The 21270-nt window shown below is 48.0% G+C and overlaps 1 protein-coding gene across 1 annotated transcript in view; it reads right to left on the reverse strand.

The window, feature by feature from the left end:
- The window catches only part of LTN1 (listerin E3 ubiquitin protein ligase 1), a 116975-nt gene that overhangs the window by 78103 nt on the left and 17602 nt on the right, over positions 1-21270 (reverse strand). The window contains exons 4-10 of the mRNA XM_073584521.1: positions 19512-19742; positions 12606-12658; positions 11841-12021; positions 9658-9831; positions 9360-9550; positions 8650-8797; positions 1-501 (exon numbers count right to left, since the gene is read on the reverse strand). The exon at positions 1-501 is cut by the window's left edge and continues 258 nt beyond it. Of these exons, the coding sequence (XP_073440622.1) occupies positions 1-501; positions 8650-8797; positions 9360-9550; positions 9658-9831; positions 11841-12021; positions 12606-12658; positions 19512-19742 (1479 nt within the window). The remainder of the gene's footprint in view (positions 502-8649; positions 8798-9359; positions 9551-9657; positions 9832-11840; positions 12022-12605; positions 12659-19511; positions 19743-21270) is intronic.

Here is a 21270-nt window from a genome sequence, read left to right on the forward strand (position 1 = left end):
GTGCTGGTTGGATCCCTGTTCAGCGATGCACACCATGCTAAGCTCAGCTAGCTTACAGACCAAGTCCTGCAGACGCTTCTGTCTATGGTCACTCATGCCTCTGTCCTGGGAGGCTGGAGCTGTGGGAGATTGCACAGGTGGAGGATCCTTATGAACCCCATCCTTCTCATTGTCTTCTTCATCCATAAATCTGATTTTGGCTCTTTTCTTTTTTGTTGCCTTCGGAGAACAATTTGGGTTCTGCATGATTTGTAGAAGCCCTGACACTCCAGCCAGTTCCTGCTCTTTGGCTTCTGTGACGTCCACATGAGCGACACAGACCCGCTCCAAACTCTCCCAAAATGAGGACAGTATGGTGGAATAAGCCTCGGAAACATCGTCTCCCGGCTCTTGGCCTCCGGCTTTCTTTTCCCAAGTATGGACTGTCTCCTCCACGTGGCCGAACAGTGGACTGCTCTGTAGTTTTGGATCTTTCAATGAGGAATCGATAAGTGGAATCAACTGAGGAAGAAAAATAAGACGCGTCACAACCCAGGTATGTTAACCGGAGGACCACTCCTTCTCCCACGAAAATTATCCTCTTAATATATTGCCGTCATCATATTATATAGCACTGTGTACTTACAATTGCTCATTTTTCTCTTATACTCAGCTAATTGTTCTTTTTTCCATTAGGTCTATGGCATCAACTGAGGAGCTGAATCCTTCTAAGCTCTATGTGGAAACAGGAGGTCAATTTTCCCTGCATGAGTCAGGAGTCACTGCAAAAGTCCTTGGCAGGAGGGAGCAGCTGGGTCAGGAATTGAAGAGGGGAATGATAAATGCAGGGCAAGAGACTTCCTGTTTCAACATAGAGCAGAGAAAAGAGAAGAATTAGCTGGGTAGAAAGGCAAAATGAGCAATTGTAAGAACACATTGCTCAATACACTTGCACTAAGAGAGGCTACGCCCATCTAGTCAGAGTGTGGCCGGAAGTATACACATCGCAAATAAGGAGACCTGGAGGGGTTAAACACAAATCCACAATCTTAGAAGTAACATACATGTCGGGTTCAGCTGCATTTTTATGGGGCACTTAGGCGATAGCTAATTATGCCCCATGTCCATGTTACAACACAACAGCAATACACTTCTGGCTCTAAAGAACCAAGACACAGCTCCTGGCCAGGGGAAGACACATAAGAGAGTATACAGACAACACAGTAGGGGCTCAAAACTGCTTCTTTTTGTGAGGTAGCACATTTCACTGGCTGTTTTATCACAGGACTGAGAGTTTCTCCACATCTCCAGTTGTCTTGAGATCATCATAAATCAAGTCCATGAGGTAGGAGCTCTGTCTGACACAGAGTTCGTAACTCAAGGGCTTGATTTATGATAAGCTCACAGGGCGGGAGACGAGAGAGAAAAACTCGCTCCTGTGGTAAAACAGGCAAAGAAATATATTATTTCACAGAAAGAAGCAGCTGTAAGCCCTTGCTGTGTTGTCTGTACACTCTCTTAGCTAATGGCTAGTGGGCAGGAAGCATATGTGCCAACCATGAACTGCAGCAGCTCTGCAGGGTCGGACACTGCAAATAACACAGACAGTACACAGCAGGGGAACATTTATAGGATTATCTCAGCATAGGAACACTTAAGGTACTGTCACACTTAGCGATGTATCAGCGATCCCGACCAGCGATATGACCCGGTCAGGATCGCTGGTACATCGCTAAGTGGTCGCTAGTGAGCTGCCACACAAGCAGATCTCACCAGCGACATCGCGGGGGTCGCTACTTACCTGTCAGACGAGGCGATCCTGACGTGCTCCCGCCCGCGTCCACGCGTCGCCCGTCGTCACAGCAGGAAGCCCAGCAGGAAGCTGACAACGAGAAACGGCCCAGGACGTTCTCGCGCGATCAGCGATAATCAGTGGGGGAGCGGTCGGAGGTAAGTATCAGACATAGCGATATCGCTATAACGTCACAAAAACCAGTGACGTTATAGCGATATTGATAGTGATATCGCTTAGTGTGACAGGCCCTTTACACATTCAATTGTGGAACATATTATTCCAAGATCTGTTAAGTAAAATGTACTTGGCTCATGCGACAATCACGATGGCATACACTCTAGAGGAATGTCTTCACTTACTAGAGATGGAAAAGCCCCCTTAAGAGAGAATATTCTACATCCAAACTCCTGCCGCCCCCACAGGCCTGGATCAGAGGGGTATCTGATGACTGTTGTTTAACTATACTATTGAGAAAGTCAAGACTGACTGCAAAAGAATCAAAGGGGTCTCCTCTATACAACTGGGTCACTACGTTTCCTAGTGACATGACTGGAGTAACCTGACTGCAGTCAGCCCTGTGCGCCTAGAAAAGACCCCAACGCTGTCTGTACACGAAGAATGTCAGGGTGCACGAGGGCAAAAATGGTAAAAAGGAGATTTTTGTGTACTCACCGTAAAATCTCTTTCTCTTAGCCTTTAATTGGGGGACACAGAACCTTGTGTTATGCTGCTGTCCACTAGGAGGCGACACTATGCATAATCTGAAAAAGATTAACTTTGGCTCCTCCTCTGCAGTATACACCCCTGGACGGCGTCAGCCTTCTCCAGTTTTGTGCCAAAGCATAAGGAGGAACGTAACCACATAACATAACCATGCCTGTGAGAAGGCTACTATGTACGAGCTCAAAGAACAATATGAGAACTCAACAGGAAACAACGGCCCGTAAGGGCAACAGGGTGGGAGCTGTGTCCCCCAATTAAAGGCTAAGAGAAAGAGATTTTACGGTGAGTACACAAAAATCTCCTTTACTCTGTCGCCTAATTGGGGGACACAGAACCTTGGGACGTCCCAAAGCAGTCCCTGGGTGGGAAGCAGTGGACGAATATTGTGCTGACAGTCCCCTAGACTTGGGGTACTGCCGCCTGCAGAACCAGTCTACCCAGGCTCGCATCCGCTGAGGACTGGGTATGAACACTGTAGTGTTTCGTAAACGTGTGTAGGCTAGTCCAAGTGGCCGCCTTGCACACTTGTTGTGCCGAAGCCTGATGCCGAATGGCCCAGGAGGCCCCTACTGCCCGTGTAGAGTGTGCCGTGATACCGGCCTGAAGAGAGGAACTGTTAAGTCGGTAGGCCTCATGTATGGTGGACTTGATCCACCTGGCAAGGGTAGCCTTGGAAGCCGGCAACCCCTTGCGACTACCTTCCGGAAGAATGAAGAGGGAATCAGATTTCCGGAAAGGTGCAGTCCTGGACACGTAAATCCGCAATGCTCTGACGAGGTCAAGCGTATGCAGAGCCTTCTCCACTCAATGAACCGGAACCGGGCAAAGGGAAGGCAGTGAAATCTCTTCATTAAGGTGAAAGTTGGACACAACCTTCGGAAGGAAGGATGGTACCGTGCGGAGAACCACCTTGTCCTGGTGAAAGGCTAGGAAAGGCCGTCTGCAGGAAAGTGCTGACAATTCCGACACTCTGCGTAACGAGGTGATCGCCACTAGAAAAACCACTTTCTGAGACAGAATGGAGAGTGGAACTCCTCTAAGAGGTTCGAAGGGTGGAGCTTGCAATGCTGTCAGGACCAGATTGAGGTCCCACGTATCCAGCGGACGTTTGTATGGAGGAACCAATCGGGAAACTCCCTGAATGAAAGTCCTTACTTGCGGTTTAATAGCAATGCGCTTTTGAAAAAGGACTGAAAGCGCCGACACCTGACTCTTAAGCGAACTTAAGTATAGCTTGGCATCTAGGCCCGATTGAAGAAAACCTAGTACCTTCGGGAGGGAATAAGGGAGTGGGACTTGTCCATGAGATTCGCACCAAGAAAAGAAAGCTCTCCAGGTACGATAATAGAGCTTGGCGAAGGCAGGCTTCCTTGCCCTGATCATAGTTGCAATGACTGCCGGTGAAAAACCTGCCTGGGTTAGAATCCAGGTTTCAAGGGCCATGCCGTCAAATTGAGAGCCCCTGAATTCTGGTGGAAGAACGGACCTTGAGACAGAAGGTCGTGACGGTCGGGTAGACGCCAGGGGGGCGTCTGCCGTAAGTTGGACGATGTCGGCGTACCAAGTACGTCTGGGCCAGTCTGGCGCGATGAGGATGGTCGGAACTCCCTCTTGCTTGATCTTCCTCACGACCCTGGCGATTAGGGGGAGGGGTGGAAAAATGTACAGGAGTCGGAACTGGGACCAGTCCTGGACCAGGGCATCCGCTCCGAGCGACCGCGGGTCGTGTGTCCTGGCCATGAAATTGGGAACCTTGGTATTGAGATGGGATGCCATTAGGTCCACATCCGGGGTTCCCCAGAGTTGACAGATCTGGTAAAAAATCTCGGGATGGAGAGACCACTCCCCCGAGTCCATTCCTTGCCTGCTGAGGAAGTCGGCTTCCCAGTTTTCTACACCTGGAATGTGTACCGCAGAAAGTACCGACCTTGTGTCTTCCGCCCAGCGGAGGATATGAGCCACTTCTCTCATCGCCTGGGCGCTGCGGGTCCCGCCTTGGTGGTTCACGTATGCCACAGCCGTGGCATTGTCCGACTGTATCCGTATGTGCGAGGCTGCAAGCAAGTGATGAAATGCTCTCAGTGCCAAGAGAATGGCCCTGATTTCCAGAACATTGATAGGCAATGTCACTTCTCTCGGTGACCACTTGCCCTGTGCCCTGTGATGTAGGTGCACCGCCCCCCAGCCTGTCAGGCTTGCATCGGTAGTCAGGATCTTCCATTGTCCTGAGAGGAATGGCTTCCCTCGTGTAAGCGAGTTTGGTTTGAGCCACCAATGCAGGGACCTCCTGGTTGATGACGTCAACCTGAACTCCCTGTCGAGGGAGAGAGGGTTCCTGTCCCAAGATCTGAGTATGGCTAGTTGAAGGACCCTGAGGTGAAACTGGGCAAATGGCACTGCCTCTATTGCTGCTGCCATCCTGCCGAGGATTCTCATGGCAAACCGGAGAGATCGAGGAGGACTGCGAAGGAGTGTGCGAACTCCCAGACGGATGGCCAGTGTCTTGTCCTTGGGAAGGAGAACCAGGCCCCTGGCGGTGTCGAATACCATTCCCAGGAATGTTAGAGTCCGAGTTGGGATGGTCGACGATTTCTGTAGGTTGACTAGCCATCCCAGGCGACTCGGAGTGTCTAGAGTGATTGAGACACTGACCTCGCAGTCTTTGAAAGTGGGAGACTTGACGAGGAGGTCGTCCAGGTACGGGACGACTAGGATGCCTCTTGAGTGCAGGACGTCCATGGTGGCCGCCATGACTAGGTGAACGTTCTTGGAGCCGTGGCGAGTCCGAACGGAAGGGCGACAAACTGGTGGTGGTTTTGGTTGACCGCGAACCTGAGAAACCTTTGGTGGGCGGGAGCAATTGGTATGTGGAGATACGCATCCTGTATGTCTATGGAGGCGAGGTATTCTCCCTGCTCCATGGATGCAATGATGGACCGGAGGGACTCCATGCGGAAATGACGGACCCGTACGTAATTGTTGAGCTGTTTTAGGTCCAGTATGGGTCGGACGCCGCCTCCTTTCTTGGGGACTACGAACAAATTTGAGTAGAATCCTCGGAATCTCTCGTTCGCGGGAACCGGCACCACAACTCCTGATTGAAGGAGAGAGGAAACCGCTTGGTGGAAAACACGAGCCTTTTCTGGTGGTGTTGGAGGAACAGAAAGGAAGAACCGGTTCGGTGGAACGGAAGTGAACTCTTGTATCCGGAAGACACTATTTCCCTGACCCACCTGTCTTCTGTAATAGGCAGCCAGACTTGCTGAAAGAGTAAAAGTCGGCCGCCTACTGGTGGGGTGTCTTCCGGAGGTCTCGAGTCATGATGAAGTGAAGTTCTGAGGTTTTCCTCCCTTGGGTTTCGCTTGGCCTGCTTTCGACTGCCAAGCCCTGTCCGGTCGCTGCTGCGTCCGTGGGTTGTCTCTGCGTGGAGAACGGTTGCGAAATGCACTGGGCGCGAAACGGACCAGCCCGAGGAATTCCGAAAGGATCGGAATCGCGTCTGGTTTCTTCGTTTAAACGTGCGTTTCGGTTTTAGTTGAGGGAGAGAGGTACTCTTACCCCCAGTGGCATTGGCTATCATGGTGTCCAACTTTTCGCCGAAAAGTCTTCCAGTAAAATACGGAAGTCTCGTGAGGGACTTCTTTGAGGCCGCATCCGCTTTCCATTCTCGCAGCCAGAGGATGCGTCGGATCGTGATGGCGTTTGATGCTATTCCCGCTACACCTCTGGTGGAATCCAGGGCTGCATGTATTATGTAGTCTGCTACCACTGCCATCTGGACCGCTTGGTCCGAGAGTTCAGGATTTGAAGCCTGAAGACCCTCCTGTAGTTTTTTGGCCCAAGCCAGGATGGCCTTGGCTGCCCAAACTGAAGCAAACGCAGGGCCCAGAGAGGCGCCTGCCGCTTCGAAAATAGAACATGCCATGCGTTCTACTTGCCGGTCTGCTGCGTCCCTGAGGGTTGAGCTATCCGGCAGAGAGAGTAAAGTCTGCGCTGCTAGCCTAGAAACCGGAGGGTCCACTTCAGGTGGATCTGTCCATTGTTTGGTGTCTTTCTGTGGGAAGGGGTACTTCGCTTCCAAATATTTGCGATTAGCGAATTTTTTGTCAGGCTGCGCAAACTGTTTGGTAAGTATTTTCTCAAACTCATCGTGATTAGGGAAGACCTTAGGTGGTTTTTGAACACTTTCGAAGCAAATCCTCTGTTCTGGGACTTCCGGGGGCGACTCTGGAATTTTTAGCACCCGATGAATGGCAGAAATTATGTCCTCAACTAGCGCTGTATTGCTAGGGGGAGAAGGTACCACGGACCTGACCGTTTCATTATCTGAGTCGGAGTCACAGATACCCTCCGAATCCTGTGCCTCGCTAAGGTGATCCCTGGAGGACGACCTGGGGCGGTGGTCTTCTGTGGTGGGGGATCCCTGTGGTAAATTGCACTGTCTGTCTGTGGCAGGGGACTGCCCAGGAGACCTGGAATGACGCTGTCTCTCCCTAGAGGGGGACGACCTTGTGCTATAGTGCGACTCAGGTGATCGAGACCTGTGGGTCCGCTTACGTCTGTGAGAGTCGGAAGCAGCATGTTCCTGAGACAAGCTGTCCGTTTGCTGTGTACCGTCCATAGCCGGGGCCCGACTCTGCAGAGCTTGCAGTAATGTAGCAGTTAGGTTGTCTATGGACTGTGACATAGACTGAGACATCTGAGTTGCCCATTCCGGCGTGGCCTGTGACACTGAAGCGTCAGTAGGGACTCCCTGGGGTTCTGACCCAGAGTTCTGGATGCAGTCCCGGCAGTGCGGATACGTGCTGCCACTAGGGAGCGTGGCTTTGCAGGCTGTACAGAATGCATAGAAACATTCCTGCCTGGTTCTCTTCCTTGAGCCCGGCATAGTGCACAGAGGCTGGCTATAAGGGATCGTACAGGGGTGGCTACGCAGAGGGAACCCACAGAAAGCCTTATAGGAAGTATAGATTCACAGCTGAGTAATGAGAACCCAGCTGTGAGCTTACCCCACCGGTGTGCCCCTAGGTCCAGCGCCGACAGATCCCAGTTCTGTGCCCCCCGGAGACCGCTGTGATGCTCCTCTCCTGGATCTCATCCAGAAAAAATGGCCACCGGGGCTCTGAGGAGAGGGAGGAGGGGGCGGAGAGCTGAAAAGGGCGCGCTGGGCTGTGTAAAAACGCCCCCTTTCTGCCTCAATCCGCACCTTCTATGACACTCCAGTGTGTCATTTTGGTCATCCGGGGGGCGGGGCGGGGGGCGGGGAAAAGGCGGCGCCTTCAGCTAGGCCGAAGCCGCGGCCTAAATTAGAAGCCTGATGCCCAGGAGGGGAGGGCTCCAGAGCGGCGCGGTAGTCCGGGGGGGGGGGGGGGGGGCGGATTTGCACCAGACCCCCCAGAATGGTCGACTGGATAGCGGTGGGGGTAGCAGGGGTAGCGGTTTTTGTATGGGCGGCCCCTGAAGCGCTATGGGGCCGCTGCTGTTGCAGAGACAGGGACGCAGAAAAGCCCTGTCTCTGCTGTGCCATCCAGTCCGCACCCTCCCCCGGCCCCAACAGGATCCCTCAGCCGGCCTGGGGTCCCTGGAAGCTGCGGAATGCTGCCTGATCTCCGACCCTACCTGAGGCGTCTCAACCTAATACCCCCTGCGGGGGATTAGGGAGGGTGCGTCTGTCACCGTCAGGGGGTCTTGATCCTCGCCTCAACCCAGACCCCTTAAAGGGGTTGAGGAAGGAGGGGGGTCTCGACCTCGAACCAGGACCCGAGGGACTGGGGAGGGAGCGACATGGGGAAAAACCACCTCGACCTCAACTGGGTACCCCTAATAGGGGACCGAGGAGGGAGCCATGCCGGGAGTCTCGCTGGAGACCCACTTTTCTTCATCTGTATTTCCGGTGAAAAAAAGGAAAAAAAAAAAAAAAAACGGAAGAAAAAAGGTGTGCCTTTTTGCGACACTAAGCAAAAACTGGAGAAGGCTGACGCCGTCCAGGGGTGTATACTGCAGAGGAGGAACCAAAGTTAATCTTTTTCAGATTATGCATAGTGTCGCCTCCTAGTGGACAGCAGCATAACACAAGGTTCTGTGTCCCCCATTTAGGCGACAGAGTAATTCTAAGTCTCTTTAGCATAATTAGTAGTTACAAAGTGCCATACCTGGTCTATAATGAGCGACTGACGAATCTTCACGTGCTCCTCGCCATCTCCCATGTTTTCCTGCATAGTAAAGCGCAGACAGTCTGTGTAAGCGCTTAGTATTGCGGCACATTCTGTGGGGCTGACAACGGCACGTTCACTCGAAAGGCTGGAGAAAGGAAAAGGTAAAATTAGTATGATGCGTTAACCTCGGCAATGAAGAATATGTTCGGGAACATTTGAGGTCATGTAATCCCTCAGATGCCACAGGCAATATCAGCCATGGCTTTGAAGTGGTGGGACAGAGAGTGAGGGTCTTTCTGTGACCCATTAATCATTGATCGCATCTTTTGTCCTTTGTAGTTGGGGATGTACTGCAATAATAATGTAAATCGTACGGAAAACGAACATGGGCGTAAAAGAAACAGAAAACAATTTCAACTTTCAAATGGAAGTAAGCGAGTGCTGATCGACTTTTTAGATTGCTAATCAGCGCTCAATGGACTGAAAAATGTAAAATCATTAGTGCAGAACCGCTGCAAAAAAAAAAAAAAAAAGCATAAAAGCTGTGTCAAATAGGCATTAAAAAATGGGGCAAATGCTGTTTATTCCATTTTTTTAATGTAATACAGATTGCCATAACCTTTTTAGGTGCGGAGTTTACATTAGGTGGGAATATGGCCGAGCAGTGTGTGAATAAGCTGCACCCTTGTGAGGGGCCCATATCGTACCCTTGTATTAACGAGTCGAATAGAGTGTTGTAGAAGTCGATCCGCGGCTGTGTTGTCTCACTGGGGACTTTACTAATAAACGGCAGCAGATTGGGGAGGATCACGGTGGCCAGTCCTCTTCCGCCCTCTCTTAGTACTACCCACAGCTTGGGTAAAACCCCCTTTTTGGCATTGACATGATCCCAGCAGTTCTGGATGAGATAAAGACAAGTAGTTGATATGAAGACGAGTATTTGCACGTTGCTACATCACATCTACAGTACCTGGTCACATGTGGAAAGTTCCCGAGCCGCCTCACCTCTATAGTGGTCAGTGTGTACAGGACAGACTCCCAGATAGCCGGGCACACAACGGCATCGCCGTCATCGATACTCAGGAGGACGGTCGGGCACACGCGAGACGCTTCAGCGTTCATGAGGGATGGCAGATATTGGCAGAAAGCTGAAACCAGCTCAAAGAAAGCCGAGCGAACCTACAGGACGAAACAGGAATATTATATATAATACTGGGCAGATCCTTTGTGGTCACGGAAGATAAGCCGCCATGAGAGAAGTCCAACAGTGGCTCACACTCTGCTCCTTCCAGAGAACACAAGACAACTAGTGATTAGTGAGCGTGCTGGGATAAGGTGTTATCTGCCATGCTCGGGTGCTAACTGAGTGTCTTCGTCGTGCTCCAATAATATGTCCGAGTCACCGCAGCTGCATGTTGCTCGCGGCTGTTTTGACAGCCGCAGGGATTGACTAACAAATATGCTGAAGTCACTCAGTTAGCACCCAAGAATGCTCAGATAACACCTTATCCGAGCACGTTCGCTCATCACTAATGACAACATGTATATGGGTTTGGGGGGGGATTGAAAGACATTGTTATCAGCTTTACACTTTATTGTTAGGGGGCATAGCCCATACAAGGCATTAGTCACACACAGAGTTCCTTCACCGTATGCAATAATTGCTGGTACGACTGCCTTGATCCCCGTTCCGACCTCTAAATTGACCGTTCAAAGTCCTGTCGAGTGTTCATTTTTGCGCTTTGTCTTTCTCTGGTCTCAAGAGCCATAAGATTTTTATTTTTCTGTTTTTAATGTTTCCACATGAAGGCTTTTTTTTTTTGCTAGACGAGTTGTACTTTTCACGGACACCATTCATTTCACCATATACTGGTAAACGAAATGGTGAAAAAATAGACCTAAATCTGCCATAACAATGACCTGGAAACAGGATTCTCCAGGTCAGCACCATTATGGTGAGCTGACATTATTATTGATACTTTTTTGGGGTACATACAACATTTAGATATCTTTTCATTGCACTTTTTTGGGGGAGGAGTATAGAGTCCACAAACACCAATTCAATTAATTTTTCTTTTCCTTTTCTAAGTTTAATAAACAGTTTAAATAATTCATGTTGTTAGATGGGACTTTACCGCACACGACAATACCAAATAATTTTTTTTTTTTATGAATTGAAAAAAAAAATTAAAAAAAAAAAAAAAATATATATATATATATATATATATATATATATATATATATATATATATATATATATATATATATATATATATATATATATATATTTTTACAATTTTTTATTTTTACTCTAATTTTTAGAACCAGAGTTTTGCAGTATGTAGTAAAATATCATTCTCTTGTCCAGGAAGACAATGATGGCACCTAAGAGGGACTTCAGCAGCTGGCGTGGTAACCCACCGGCTTGCCATGATCACGTCACAGGTCATTAAAATGCCGTTGTCATTGACTGAAAGCAGCGTTTAAGTGGTTAAACGGCAAGATTTGGCGCTAGCTCCAGTCGCTGCTGTTAGAAGCAGATGCTGGCTGTGAAACATCGGACGCTACTTTGTACTCTTCTGACAGATAACTTTAAGGCTGTGTGCACACGATGCAGATTTGCAGCAGTTCCGCAGCGGATTTTACCGCGCAGAAACGTTGCATATCCGCATTGTGATGTACAGTAGCTTTAAAATGAATGAAAAAAAAACGCTGTGCAGACGCTGCGGATTTTCCCGCGGTACAAAATCCGCAGCATGTTACTTCTTTTGTGCGGTTTTCCATCTCCCCTGTCACCAAATCCGCAGGGGGAAAACCGCGATGGAAAACCGCACAAAAACCGCACAAAAAACGCGTGAAAAATGGAAGAAATCCGCAGGAAAAAAGCAGGTCATTTGACCTGCGGTTTTCTTCCATTCTGCACGGAAAAATCCGCAGGGCTCAAAACTCCGTCTGCACTCAGCCTCAAACCATGAGATCCCTTTGCTCTGTTGTAAGCTGGAAAATCCTACTAGAACGGCTAAACTTTATGTGGAGTTAATCAGAATCACTGAACATGAAGGATTTGGAACAATGAAATCACTAAGGTTGATACGGTATGTGCAGCACTGACCGCCGTGTCAGTGCACCGGGCAGGTTTACGTCACATATATGGGGCCACTGTATCTGAAGTGCAGGTAGCCTCTTACATTTGGTGACTGGTGTTTGCTGTATTTCCAGAACTTGCCCTGTGCCAGCAGGTGGGAGATCCGGTCTTGTAGGGTAATATTTTCACTTTTGGGCCATAAGGAAAGGAGACGCTTCAACGCCAGCAAAGAACACGTCAGGACCCTGAAGTACTTTGCTTCTCGTTCTTCAGGCGGGACAGTCCTGTAAGATAATCAGGAGAGGATTATACGATCCCAGTGTTTCCTAAGAAGGTTGGACTCTCAAAACTCCATTGTGAGACCACCACTTCTCAGCTTCTCTTCCCATTTGCAGTTGGGGGTCAGATACTTTATATTCCAAAATGAGACACACAGTAAGTGGGATCTCGGAAGCTGGACGCCAACCCATCAGATAATTAAGGCATATACTATCCTTTGGTGCATAATAGGAAATATACGTCATCAATTAAAGGGGATGGTCCAAGATTGGACGTTATTCCCTGTAAGGGATCATTTTCTGATCAGTGGAGGTTTGACCAATGGGACCCCTAGCTATCCCAAGATGAGGGCTCTGTAGAGGTTGAGACTATGTACTTTAAAGTACCTAGGACTGCCAGAGAAAGCCAAGTGCGGCACCGTGGAAGATGAAGATGCTCAACCTCCGCTTACATTCACGTCAGACCTTATAGAGCCCTGTTTTCAGGATCAGTGGGTTCCCAACGTTGGACAACCACCAATCCGCAAGATGACGCCATAAAAGAATTCTTAATAAGACAGAGAACTAAAAATAAGACATGCAAAACTTACTGCGGATCACTTATCGAGTCCGGCGTTTCCTTCAGCAGATGATCGAGCAAAACCTGATAATGGAAAAAGCAGACGGAATGACGACACAGATCCCACGTAACGTCCATCGTAAAATATACTAATAAGACAATTCTGTGGGTCACACGAAGAGTTGTGCAGAGTACGGCCACAACGGCATCATTCCGCCCTGGACTTCATAACATTAGGCCTCTTCCCATCACATTTCTCTGGTTTTTAGGAGGCGTTTTTTTGTTGTCACAGCATTTGGAGTTTGTGTTATTCTATTTCCAAACCTCCAGCCTACTTTCAGTATAACAGGGTTTTTTCTGTATCATTTTAGAAAAAAAATAAATGTCTACAAAATCAAACTACTCAAAAAAATTAGCAGAAAATTTTTGCCAAAAACAATAGAAGGTAACATAGTTATTAAGGTTGAAGGAAGACTTTAAGTCCATCTAGTTCAACCCATATCCTATCCTAACTTGCCCTAACATGTTGATCAAGAGGAAGGCAAAAAAAACCCCATGTGGCAACAGTAAACTTCACATTGGGGAAAAAAATTCCTTCCCGACTCCACATACGGCAATCAGACTAGCTCCCTGGATCAACGCAATATCAAGGAAACTAGTGTATATACCCTGTAATATTATACTTTTCAAGAAAGGCATCCAGTCCCTTCTTAAATTTTAGTAGGGAATCACTCATTACAACATCATATGGCAGAGAGTTCCATAGTCTCACTGCTCTTACAGTAAAGAATCCGCGTCTGTGAGTATGCTTAAACCTTCTTTCCTCCAGACGTAGAGGATACCCCCTTGTCCCCGTCACAGGTCTAAGAGTAAAAAGATCATTAGAAAGGTCTTGGTATTGTCCCCGCATACATTTATACATTGTAGTAAGATCACCCCTAAGCCTTCGATTCTCCAAACTAAATAACCCCAAGTGTAATAACCTGTCTTGGTATTGCAGACCCCCTAGTTCCCTAGTAACCTTGGTCGCTCTTCTCTGCACCCGCTCCAGTTCAGCTATGTCTTTCTTATACACCGGAGACCAGAACTGTACACAGTATTCTAAGTGTGGTCGCACTAGTGACTTATATAGAGGTAAAATTATGTTCTCCCCATGAGCATCTATGCCTCTTTTAATGCATCCCATTATTTTATTTGCCTTTGCAGCAGCTGCCTGACACTGGCCACTAAATGTGAGTTTGTCGTCCACCCATACACCAAAATGGCAACGCAATGTGTCAAAACGTATAGAAAATATAAAAAAATATGGAGGAAATGCAGATTTGCTGAACTGTGCAGCCATTAAAGGGTTATACCCAACACTTAAAGTTATCAGCACAAAGTAGGTGATACACTTATGACTGGTCCCAGAATTCAGACCCTGAGTACAGGGGAGAGGGAGTGTTGGTCTCACCATAAAACCCCCGACAATTACAAAGTTGGGAACAAACCTTTTCCATTGGACAATCTATAATCAATCGATAAAAATCCTTTTGAAAACAGCTGAGACTTTCATGTCCGGGGGGGCATCAGCGCCTGTCATGGCTGCCCAATGACTGCTATGTCGGACCCTACTGTCACGAGATCCACAGGATGGAGACCACCGATGTAAAGTGCCCAAGAGCAATGTGAGAAAGGAAACCGTAATTACACTCCATGACAACCCCCGAGGGTAAATTAGGATCATGCGATGTACAGAGTTGTCAGGATATGTTCTCCGTCAGCCACCCACCCCAAAAAACAATATATATATGTTTTCACCATGATTGTTAATGTCCAGAGCTCACAAAAAAATCCATCCCCTCACCCTGATGAGAGATCAGATGGGTGCAAAGGACGACTCTGACCTAAACTGGAAGTTGTCAGGATGTTCTAGAACATGAAATACTGGGACGTGACCCAAACAAGGAGGACGAGTTCATGTTCCGGTGCGGCAGCCAACACAACGGGGCCGACAGAGGAACCCCCACGCTGAAAACAGCAGGGACTGGAGCGGAGCCATGGAGGGGGGACGACGCTGCGCCTGCGATGTAAAGCAGATTGTTAGCTTTCCATCCTAGAGCGTCTGATCTACGGGAGGCCAAACCACAGCAGATGTCGGGGTTAGGGCCTTGTGTAATCTCTGGCTTAGAAAAGTTTTACATTTTTATCCTCAATAGATAAGGATGTTCGAGGAAAGGAGAACAACAGATGTGTACGTTATATTCGGCCCAAGTACGGTTCCAGGAAATTCTGCAGCTACGTGAGAGAACAGCGCAGCATTAGTACATGAAGGTTTATCCACAATACAACATTACCATCACGTCAGAGACATAGGGGTCCAGGCCTTAAAAGGGGTATTTCCATCTCCAAGAACCTATCCCAATATGTAGTAATAATAATAATAGCAAATATCTCCAATTAGAAATATAGTATAGTTATCCTGATAAGCTGTGTCGCTTACCCCATGAGTTGGGCATTGCAATAGCTTAGGTATCCACGGTTACAACCACTCATATTGTGACAGTTAGTGGATAGTGGTCGTAACCACGAATACTTAAGCTACTGCAATGCCCTGCACACGGGGCAAGTGACACAGATTATCAGGAGAACTATGCTATATTTCTAATTGGAAATATTTGCCATTGTTTTTATTACTACATATTGGGATAGGATCTTGGAGATGGGAATAACCCTTTAGTGCAAAACATGCACCATGTAGCACTTAAAGGGAACCCGACAGCTGATGATCACTGCCTGAACCACAGGCAGCATGTTTCAGGCACCGGCTGCCATACAGCAGACATGTATGTGTTATGAAACCCTGTGGTGTGTTGGAGAAACACACTATGAAAAACTGGAGGGTGAGAAGTGTGTTGAATGACCAGTCCAACGTAGATTCCTGGCGGCTTCTCCCCTAAACTGACAGGTCTGTCTGTATATATGGAGACAGAGAGGGAGACCCGGTAGACTTCAGTTTTTTGTGTTCAGTTGAAATCCGCCAAAGATTAAAAAAACGGATCCGTCTCCGTTTTTCAGCAAACGGATGTCACCGGACCGTTTTTTGGACGGATCCGCTGAAATTCCAAACGTAAGAAAATTTAAAGGGGAGAGAGAGACAGAGAGAGAGAGAGATTTTTTAATTGTTTATGCCGCTTCCAGAACGCTGTAGAGGGTTAAAATGCCTGGCAGAGGGCATGCGCAGTTAAAAATTAGCAGTCCGACGATACAAAAAAAGTTATATTGTCCGTCCACTTCAGCTGGCGGCCGCTACAATTTTAACGGATCTGTCTAAAAATGGATGCAATGGACGATAAGCAGTCAAAATCCGCTGCTAATGCGAGTCTATGAGAGAAAAAAACGGATCCGTCAAAAAAGGGGCGGATCCGTTTTTTTATAAAAACGGCGGATTTTGACTGACGTAAAAAAACTGGTGTGAAACAGGCCTAATTAGGTGATAAGTTTTAATGAAGGAATTAACCCTTTAATACACTGGGATGGGTGGGAGTCATTTTGTATGGCCGAAGAGCCTGGGTGCGTTTTCTACCCTTGTATCTATACCTTTCCTCTAAGTGAAATTGAAGGGTTAATAGAGATTGGCTGGGGTCTGTATTCTTGGACCCCATCAATGCACCCTTACTTTCCGGCACGCCCCAGCAACACGCTTGTACAGAATAGTCCCGTATGTGCGGCGCCGCAGCTCCTCCATATAACACTATGGGAGGTAATGAAGCAGCCACACATATTTACAGTAATGTCCTAGCGGGGGGGGGGGGTGTTCAGGCGGTCAGACCCCATGAACTAATAATTCATAGCCCCCCTTTAGGAAGCGATCACGAAACGAGCATCATGTATACATGGGACAATGATCAGGACCTCCATAAAAATGCCTCCCCCCACCATAGCCTACCCACTGCCAGGCTGGTCAGAGGATGTTGCAGGAAGCAGATCGCTCTCCTCGGCATTTCCAGACTCTCACATCTGTCACATGTGCTCAGTGTGAGCCTGCTCTCATCCGTGAAGAGCACAGGGCGCCAATGTCGAATCTGCCGATCTTGGTGTTCTCTGGCAAATGCCAAGCGTCCTGAACGGTGTTAGGCTGTAAGCATAACACACAATTGTGGACGTCAGGCCCTCCTACCACCTCATGGAGTGTATTTCTGACAGTCTGAACAGACACATGGATGTTAGTGGCCTGCTGGAGGTCATTTTTGCAGGGCTCTGGCACTGCTCCTACTGTTTCTCCTTGCACAAAGGTTGAGTTAGCCGTGCTGCAGCTGGGTTTTTGCCCTCCTACAGCCCCTCCACATCTCCTGGTGTATTGGCCTGTCTCCTGGCATCTACACCATGCTCTGGACACTGTGCTGACAGACATAGCTACCCTTCATGCCACAGCTCCTACTGATGTGCCATCCTGGATGAGCTGCACTACCTGAGAAACTTCTGTGGGTTGTAGACACCGCCTCATGCTACTGTACAGTACCTCTAGGGGTGAGAGCAATGACAAAATGCAAAAGTGACCAAAACAAAAGCCTAAAAGGATAAGAACAGAGAAATGGTCTGTGGTCACCCACTGCGGAACCACTCCTTTATAGAGGTTGTCTTGCCAATTGCCTAGCATTTCTACTGTTGCCTGTTCCATTTGCACAAAAGCAGAAGAAATTCATTCACAATCAGTGTTGCTTCATAACTGGACAGGTTGATTTCACAGAATTGTGATGGACTTGGAGTTACATTTTGTTGTTTAAGTGTTCCTTAGAATTTTTTGTATTCCGTGGGAATTTGTAGTTAAAACTCCACGCTGCCGCAGGGATAAAATCCAGGTGAGAAGTCTTGAATTCACAGTGGCTTTATTCAACGCGTTTCAGGGGTCTCATGCCCCCTTCATCAGGAAATACCACACAGATGTACAGGCATCACAAGTATATATACCGTAGTTCTGAGAGGACGCTGAATTTTAAAAAAAAAAAATGAGTGCCAAGAGATCAGATGACACAATGCCAAAGTACACTGACATTACAGGGTTAACAGATCCAATGGGTTGTATAACAGATGTGTTAAATTAAATTTTTTTTTTTTAGAACAATAATTATTAATATCATAAATAACATCTTCAATTCTAGGTAACAAATCTAGATTACAACTTTCCAGAAAAAAAAAAAAAAAAAAAAAAAAAAAAAAAAAAAAAGGAAGAGCCCGATCTCCTCACGATCGGACAAGAACCAATAATAAAAGGATCAATCAAGTTGAAAACCAGATGCCTTACAGCTGGACCACCATGTGGAACATGCAGCTTGTAAAAAAACAAGCCAATCCAATCAAATCTTTATATTAAATGCAGAATAAAATCATTTTTTTTATTATAAATTCCCAGTAAAAAAATATCTGATCTCTTGGCGCTCATTTTTTTTGAAATTCAGCTTCCTCTGAGAACTATACGTGCTTGTGATGCCTGTACACCTGTGTGGTATTTCCTGATGAAGGGGGCATGAGACCCCTGAAACGCGTTGAATAAAGCCACTGTGAATTCAAGACATCTCTCTCCTGGATTTTATCCCTGCGGCAGCGCGGAGTTTTAGCTACAAATTCCCAATGAATACATGACTACTTCTCGTCCTTGAGGACTTGTGGATCTGCAGCAGCTGCCTGACTATATGCCCCTATCTCATCCTAACCAGGTGAGCAAGTTTCTGGTTACATTTTGTCCTTTATAACGTGGATAAGACCCTATTGCGCTTTTTTGTCTCCACATTCCTTTGCAGTTATAATTTTTTGAGCAGTGTATATTTACCACCTGAACTTGTGCCAGTCCTCTGATGTCGGGTGTTGTGTCTCAAGTGACTGCTGCGGCCAAACAGAAGCTACTGAACGCCTGCAGCCTTTATTATTCTGCCACAGCATGGACATCGAAGCAATGGCGCCGCGTCGGGAGGCAAGTGCACTTTTTTTTTTAATTTTACAATGGGTTATTTAGCTGTTAAGAAGGGCTGTCCGGTAGTGGCCAAACCCTTTAAACACTAGGAATCCAGCCCAGCATGCAGAGCGACCGGGAGAGCGGACTGGGGAGGTTTTGACAATGAGCGCTCTATTTTATGGTTTTTAAAGCCCCTTGGGATGATAAATGATCCACCATGTCTGTCTCACTAAGGATGTATTGCAGGAGTATTCCCATCTCCAAGATCCTATCCCAATATGTAGTTGGTGTAATGACAATAATATTAGCAAATACCTCCAATTAGAAGTGTAGTATAGTTCTTCTGATTCACTATGCCGCTTAACCCATGTGTAGAGCATTGCAGCAGCTTAATTATCCATGGTTACGACCACTCATATAGTGACAGTTAGTGGTCATAACTATGGATATCTAAGTTGCTGCAATGCCCTGCACATGGGGTAAGCAACAGGGCGAATCAGTAGAACTATACTATATTTCTAATTTAGTGGTATTTGCTATTATTATTATTACACCTACTACATATTGGGATAAGGTCTTGGAGATGGGAATACCCCTGATTAAAGCAGATGTGCCATTCAGGACTATAGAAAAGTTGGATGAAAACTCCAGTTTTGGAAGCTGTTGTCCTCAGGAGGGACACAAGAAAAAAGTTTTTTATTTACTGCTGAACTAAAGGAGGAATAACTTGGTGACTTCTACCTAGTGATAACATTTAGATTTCAGGGAACTTTGCAATAAAAAAAAAAAAATAAATAAAAAACCAAAACAATCTCAGTCAACAACGTCAGCCGCCCCCATAAAACTCGATGAATTAATTCTGATTTAATGTGAAACAAATGTGAAAATGGTAGGATGACTTTCTGGCCTCCTTCGTCTATTCCCCTGAAGACACATTAACACAAGGTTACGACAGTGGAATTTTGTTATTGGGGGCAGTGACCCCCGGACGTTACCCAAACTCACATTCAAAACCTCGTCTTTGCAGAAGGCCAGCGCTTCCGGTTGTTTGTGCGGAGGGAAAGCGGCTTCAAAGGCGGCTCTGGCTGCACTGGCCGCGGGTGAGTAAGTGTCACACTGGGCGAGGAGCCAGAACCCCATGAGACTTTTCAAATGAGGAGCCAAATATTTCTTCACTTTCAGAACGAGCTGCTCGAAGGCTTGTTGTGTCGCTTCCCGCACCCGACGATCATGGTCCTGGGAAGGAGAAAAAAAAAATCGCAGCGATTGCAATTAATTCTGGATGATGAAAGACATAAATCAGGTCTGCTGCATCGCACAACCTGAAGAGTGACGGTTCAAACTCTCAACATGTTGCGGCACGCAGCTTTGCAGGGGAGCTGAAGCAAAGCCAAGTCCAGTGATCCGGCAGCCTCAGGAGCAGCGCTCATAATCGCTTTGCTATATAACTTACACGTGCTGTCGCTCCTTTCTAACTTCATCTGAGACTGCAGAGGTGGCCAGTAACCTAGGCGACCAGCAGAAAACCACAAAACTAAATACTGTATCCTTCCGTATGGAGAGAAGTAAATTTTAAAGTTGCTTTTTTTTCTCGTTCGCCTTATTGGGGGACACAGAGACCATGGTGTATGCTGCTGCCACTAGGAGGCTGACACTATGCACAAAAAAAGGTTAGCTCCTCCTCCGCAGTGTACACCCCACCGACCGGCAGGGAATTCCCCAGTTTAGCTTAGTGTCAGTAGGAGGTGGACACGGGTCTTTCACTAGACCCATATCTACCTCGATGTGCGTCGTTCCTTTTCAGGTTTCGCCGGAGGGATACAGGGTGAATAGTCACCTCTGTAGTCCCACGAAGAGGCTGCGAGTACGGTGCGTACTGCCGCCCCGTATCCTCGCAGCTCTCTGCACCAGGACCAGCAGCCTTCCGGGCGGACGCCAACATGCATACGTGTCGGCCTTTCTGAGAGTCCTGGTCGTCCGTCTCCCACCCACTCGCCTGCCAGAGCCTGTCGGTCGGATGAGACGCAGACAAGCTTCACAGAAGGTACCTTTATTTTCAGGAGTTCGGGCCCGGGACAGGGTATTAGATCCCCACTCGGGACTTGGTCAGGAGAGATGATAGCACTGCGGGTCTCCGTGGCCATCCCGCGCCTCCAGGAACTCTTTTTTTTTGCGGTCAGCCGCTGTCCCTGTCTTTTCCCCGGCGGCGCTCATGTTGCGGTTCCTCCGCGCCGCCCCTGTGCTGACAGGCGGCCGCCGCGATTAATTTAGGCCCCGGCTTCAGTTCGGGCCTACTCCTGTATCGTGGCCACGCCCCCCGCCCCTTTCTACTAAGCGGGCTTCTCTCCCGCCCGTTCCAGGCCCTCCCACCGCTCTTCTCAGCCTGTTCCTGGCCAGGGGCGGTGCCGTTTTCAGCAGGCGGTTAGCCCCGCCCTCCTTCCCCTGGGAGCGCGTTTTTCCCTGATTCCTCTCAGGCGGTCGCCATCTTGCAGCCGCACAGCCGGACGCCCCTGTCAGCCGGATATCGCTCCCTGGGCCTGTCAGCCGGATATCGCTCTGACCTGCAGCTGCAGAGAGGTGGATACCTTCGTCTCTGGGGTCACCGGACCGTGAGTAGCTCTGCATCTGCAGGCTGACACCCTTCTCTGCACCCTGTCCCCCAACCTTCCGGCACTACCTCAGGTTTCACTATGTCTAACTCCAAATCTGACCGTAACCGCCCTGCAGCTCCCTACTGCACTCTCGTCAAGTTCTTTGCATGCTC

This window comes from Dendrobates tinctorius, unplaced genomic scaffold, assembly GCF_039654945.1.
Source record: "Dendrobates tinctorius isolate UK_male_01 unplaced genomic scaffold, ASM3965494v1 ptg000084l, whole genome shotgun sequence".
NCBI classification, from domain to species: Eukaryota; Metazoa; Chordata; class Amphibia; order Anura; family Dendrobatidae; genus Dendrobates; species Dendrobates tinctorius.